The sequence below is a fragment of the Drosophila innubila genome (assembly GCF_004354385.1).
Source record: "Drosophila innubila isolate TH190305 chromosome 2L unlocalized genomic scaffold, UK_Dinn_1.0 4_B_2L, whole genome shotgun sequence".
NCBI lineage: Eukaryota > Metazoa > Arthropoda > Insecta > Diptera > Drosophilidae > Drosophila > Drosophila innubila.
In genome coordinates, this window is record NW_022995372.1 from 27439938 (window position 1) to 27445937 (window position 6000).

Below are 6000 nucleotides of genomic sequence, written 5' to 3' on the forward strand. Positions count from 1 at the left end.
GTCTTTCATTTCAGACTTCAGAGCTGTTATTTACACTTATGCTTCTCCCCTCTGCTTTTCGTTTCCATTTCGTGTTCATTCCTCGTACTCTTTTCTGCACACTTTGCTGTTTTACACAACTTTCATATTGTCTGTTTTGGCCCAAGCCAAGCCCATCGGTAAAGTTTGGGCGTGAAACGGGCAACTCAAGAGTTTACCAAATGTTGTGAGCTTTACTGAAACTTTAAAATATGCACCAGACATGGCTAAGGCAAACAAACATATGGCGACCTTCTCGTCCATAAAAACTAAACTATTACAAATTGCTTGCATACTTTCAGGCGGGCAAGCGAAAAAAAGCTCATTACACATGTACATATATAAATATATATTGTACTTGGTGTGAACACGAATACATGCACGTATATATAATGGATGCATGCCTGTTTTTTACCCGTTAAAGGATATTATTCGTAGATGCATCAGGTTTAAGTGAAAGAATGATAGAATGATGGTGGAATTGCTGATAAGGATATTTCAAGTATATGAACACACATATTTCTGACATAAATAATAAGCTTAAATAAACAAATAGATTCTTAAATTTTTGAATTATTTTAAAATCATTCTTTACATATTTCAGTTATATTGCTCAGCATTTTACTTTGTATATAAATAGTAATGTAATATATCAGTTTCGTCTGGTCAAAATTATAGCGAGACCGAAATTTGACTAAAACGTATTTAATGCTAGGTTTAAAATGATCAGTTTCTAAATCAGAAACAAATAGGCAATATCCAAGCTAGTCTTGGGAGCTTTTCTAAAGAAACGAAACGAAAGAAAGTAACAGGTGTGACAATTGCTTTTGCAGATACCAAGAGATTTAATTTTTCTGATATATCTTCGTAGACACAAAAATCGACTCTAGCGAATGTATATCAAATATTATCAAAACTATGGTATATTATATATACCTTAAACATGTTGATTTTAAATTAATTTTTTTGTAATTTTATTCAAGTTGAAAAAGTAAATCATTTATGTCAATACATTTAAAATTTGATTTAATGTGCTAAAAATTTTTTTGACATTTAAAAGCATTGGGAATTGGTTTTGCGATTATTTTGCAGTGTTCAAAATTTGTGTAAAATGACTGCATTAGGAGTGTTCCAGAAATGTAAACTAATCAAAAGCCATCCATATATAGGAATTTTCATTGGTTTTCGGTTGGCTTGTATATTTGAAACACCCTTGCACGATTCCATAATTGTATTATATAATTTTCCTACAGCTCTTAGTCGTCCAATGAAACTATAAAAATACTCCATTCCTGAAACATGCGAAAAGCGTAAAGAGAACAACGTCTTATGTCAGACAGGCGTCTACTGAAGCATACTCATCCACACACCCACAACAACACCCACACAGACAGTTTCAGACATAAAATATGTATAATTTGACGACGCTGCAAAGTATGCAACACGTAAATGTAAATTGCAAGAGGCAAACACATTTAGTGAGCGACAAGCGCAAAAGTGGCAACTGAGGCGTTGATTGTCTTGGAGTGCGACGTTAATAATGGGCGAGGCATGCAACTTAAAGAGCAACTGAAAAGTGTGTGACAAACACTGTAATCTGTGAGGCAAAGTCACCTTGGATATGTCCGTTCTTTCAAGTAGCTTTTAAGGATAAACGCAAAATGTGAAAAAGAGAAAAATATAGGAAGTTAGGAACAAGAGATAAAGAGAGACAAAGAGAAGGGCTGGACATGCATTTCATATTATGAGTATTTATGTAGCACTCACCTGATGCTGTTGCTGCGATTCATGCGCGGACTTTGCACATAGGGTGATTCATTGCCCTGAACTGGCATTTGACCCGCAACTGCACCGCCAGCTGAGCGATTGTGGATCATCTTCTGGCCATGACGAGTCATCGCAGGCGAACCAATCTGCATCTGATCAATGGCATCGCCATCCGAGAGGCGACTGCCCGCCGTATTGCTGTGCTTCAGCCACATCGCATACGAGCTGTACTCCGGCTTTACCTCCGCATATGTCTGCGTATCTGACAATGATCCGTCGTGTCGTGTTCCACCCGCTCGTGTCGAGACTCTGCGGTAACAAAGTAAACAGGTTAATCATTTAATATTATTCTATAAATCATCTTCTTCTTTCAGTTTTCTTACCTGTGCTGGAACAAATGCATATCGCTGCCTGGCTTTGGCAAACTGTGTGATCCGGTGGCCAATCGCTCCCGTATGGATTGACTGAGCTGCGTCGCCGTCGGTCCCGTCAGCGAAAAGCTGCGGTGCTGTGTGTTTGGTGGCAACTCTACGGGTAAAGATTTGGATAATTCGTTTTTTTTGAAAAGTTGAAATATACGCATATATGTTGGACTTCTTTTCTTCCATTTATACTGATAGAAAAATAATATTGGAAAAATCTCATTTTACAAACAATAAATATAACAGAATATTTCTAAACGGCAATCTTATGATATTTTTTGCGACATTTTGTACGATTTAAAATTCTGGGAAAACGCTTAAGATATTAATAGTTGAAATCGATAAAGAGACGGCTGAGGTATAACAAGTTCAGCAAAGTTGCCCGATTGATGTTCTTTTTGATACGGAGAGTCGTAGAACATGTTCCATACTTCCTGTATATATATTGCAAGTCGCCCTTGGCACCCTTTGCGCTTGTCACTAGCGCAGACTGCCGTCCGCAGTGATGGTAGTTTAATTTAAACCAAACTTAATCACGGACAAATGGATATACACAATTTGTGCATATGAATATTTATAGTCAACTTACTGTTGATATCATTGGGCAACGTTTGAGTACCACCGGTCACCTTACGACCGTTGGCGGTGCGCGGCACAGCCGATACGTGAGCGGTGCGTCCACAGGGTAAGCCATTGACTGCACCTGCACCACCGGCGGCCATGAGCATTGCGATATTCTGTTGCTCCGCCGTGGACGCAATGCTGCCATTGGCACGTTTCACATAGCCAAAACTGGGCGGAACTCCCTTGGTGCGTGACGAGGACGATGGCGAGCCTTGTTTCGAGGAGCTGCCACTCCCACTACCCCCGCCCATGCTGCGACGCGACGGTGATGATTTTTCCGATTTATCCACCTTGTGGCCGTTAAGGGGTTCCGGCATTTTGGTCCAATTATCGCGACCATTTCGTGAGTTTGGCCTATGGTGTGGACTGCCATCCATTTTGTTGTTGCCGTTGTTGTTGTTATTATTGTTGTTGTTGTTAATATTGTTGCAGGTGCCGCTGCCGCTGCCACTGGAACTGGCCTGACTAGCCGCCGAGCTGCCGTTCGCGGCGGTTCCAATGCTATCAAGTGACCCGCGACTGCTGCGAATGCTGCAAGGAGAAGAGAAAAAAGTCAAAGGTTAATTAAAGTTTTAAATAATGAAAAAAAAATTAAATAAAATGTACGTGAAATAAATAAATGTAGCAATCAGTTATTCAGTTTAAGTTTCTAGTTTTATTTATTTATTATCATTATACAATGTTTTGGCAATGCATTTAATAAATGATAAAAATAAATACAAATTGTATGTACATCTCGATGTATAACGAGCTCAAAGTATATCGAATATTGTACACAAATAAATACATTTTTAATTAAAAAATAAAAAGAAATACATTTTGTTTAAAGAAAAGTTTGCAATTCGTGTTGGTAAATGTTTAATAACAAAAAAAAGAAATACATTTTGTTTAAAGAAAAGTTTGCAATTCCTGTTGGAAAATCTTGCCTTTAACACGAAATTTTAACACAGTGTGAAAGCTCTTTCATAATGTAAATCATTTTCATTTTCTTAAAAAGTTCAACAACTTTTTGAAGACAAATTGTTTATGGGCTAAAGAAATGAAAAAGTCAGAAGTGTAAACAGCCAAAAAATGATGATTCATTGCTCGATGACTGCCGTCTTGGTCAGCTGTAAGCTTATTACGGTACATTATGCAAAAGAGCAATAGCAACAATGTTAATTATTAAAGAAACAACAACTGAAGTGGCTGGCATATTGCGTATACGCCACGTGCGAATTCGCTTAATTTTTATTTGGAGTTAATTGCATGGATAATTTAAGCAAGTTGTTTATTGTTATTGTTCTTACTAATTACGTTACCGTAGCGCTGTTAAATAACAGCAAATGTGGCATAATATATAAATTTATAAATTTTGTAATGCAAAGCGTTAGATTTGAGGCCCAACTTGAACAATTGACAATCAGCGTACAATTGAGACAAGAGAGAGAGAGACTGCGACAAAGAGAGAAATGGACAGAGAGGGATAGTCGGAAGACTCGACAAACTGAACAAACTTGACAGGCCCCTAACAATAGAAGCCCCTACTGATAAACCTTAGACGATGGGCAAATAACAGTGCCAAGTGCGATTACAATTGCAATTTGCAGCACAAAGGCGACAAAGCGTATTGACAAACTGTCCAAGTGGATTTAGGAAATGCGTCAGCAGACAGGAGTATAATATTTTCAATTAAAATGACAAAAGAAGCGCACAGAATGGAATAAGACGGAGGTAAGAGTATGGGGAGGGTTGGTCTTCGCTAACGGAAACCATCTCAAGTTAGCCAAAAAGGATTGTTCGCCATAAAAAGTCAACAATCAAATTTCATGTCTAAATCGCTTACGCCAAACTTGGCCATATATCATGGCTAATTGGGCGTGTGGTCTCGCCGCTATAATAAACAATGCTATTTATTTAAAAAGTCTCCATTGAATTGTCTGTATAATTTTGTGAAATGGTTAATAAATTAGGAAGAAAAGAAAATAAAAATAAATGGGCAGTAAATAGGCGCGGAAAATGGGGAATTTCTTCAGTCACATGACAAAGCTGTCGAATCATTTAAATTGATTGATCTTTTCAAGGAGTGTGGCTTTCTTTTATTGTGTTCTTATATTAATAGAAGAATGCCTTCTTGCATGTTCCTTTATTTTTATTAATCTATTCAAAAATACAAATATCTTCGTTAATATAATTGGTTAATAATATTTTCTTTAACATTTTGCATTTTCTTTATTCTTTTGGTTGTTCACTTATTTATTTTCTCATCATTTTGATGCATTGATATAAATTCGTTTCATAATTTTAATTGCCATGTAATCGAAAATCGGTTGAACATTGTGCTTACTTCTTTCTACCATAAAATTTAATAACAGCTATTAAAAGGTGTCTGCATTTTAGATTAAATCTCTTTGCCTTTTGATTCAATTGCTAAATTAACTAATTGTGGCTTCTTCTGTTGGCCGCCTTAAGAGCCATGGCAATTTCTCTTCAACATGCTGAAAAGTGTGCTATGATTTAAGCGCATAGCAAGCTGGGAGAATTGGGAGGCAGAAGAAAAGAAAACAGCTGTCTGGGTCATAAAACTCAACTACGCCCTGGCAAGCAATTACCGTTTAGATATGCCCAGACTGTAACAGGGGCTGCAAGAGGCAACAGCAACAATAACAACAACCGTAACTGAGACGTCCACTTGGTGGAGAGGGATGAACTATGCGTGACTGTGTCTGTATGTGGCTGTATGCATGTGTGTGTGTCAGAGTGAAAGTGAGCGTCAGAAATGACACATAAAGCTCATAAATTGTCGCACACTCAATATGCATGGAACGAACGCGGGCAAGAAACGACAAAAGGGCAGAGGTAAGTCGGGAAAATCGATAATGATTGCCACGTTAGTGAACAGTTGCAAATGACCCACGTAAAACACCGCTTCCCCTTACTATACAAATGGGTGAAATCGATGACCAGCAAATGCCAGTTAAAAGACATTTCAATATGCATCAGATAGAGCCGTATAAATTTAATGTATAGTCGGTTGCTTTTGCTTCACCGACCTTAACTCTTCAATTGCAATTCATTTGAAATGCACCGAAAAACTAGCAACTGACCCGCACAGAAAATACATTTGTGGTAAGGAAGGTGGAGGGGAAAGCAGCGTGAGCAAAAAATGTTCGCATAAATTTCAAAAAGA

General features: G+C 37.7%; 1 protein-coding gene across 1 annotated transcript in view; it reads right to left on the reverse strand.

The window, feature by feature from the left end:
* LOC117794496 (protein sickie) overlaps window positions 1-3353 on the reverse strand; it is a 43050-nt gene extending 39697 nt beyond the window's left edge. Inside the window, exons 1-3 of the mRNA XM_034635117.1 lie at window positions 2797-3353; window positions 2169-2313; window positions 1786-2094 (exon numbers count right to left, since the gene is read on the reverse strand). Coding sequence (XP_034491008.1) covers window positions 1786-2094; window positions 2169-2313; window positions 2797-3208 — 866 coding nt within the window. The 5' untranslated portion in view covers window positions 3209-3353. The remainder of the gene's footprint in view (window positions 1-1785; window positions 2095-2168; window positions 2314-2796) is intronic.
* Between the last annotated feature and the right edge of the window lie 2647 nt (window positions 3354-6000).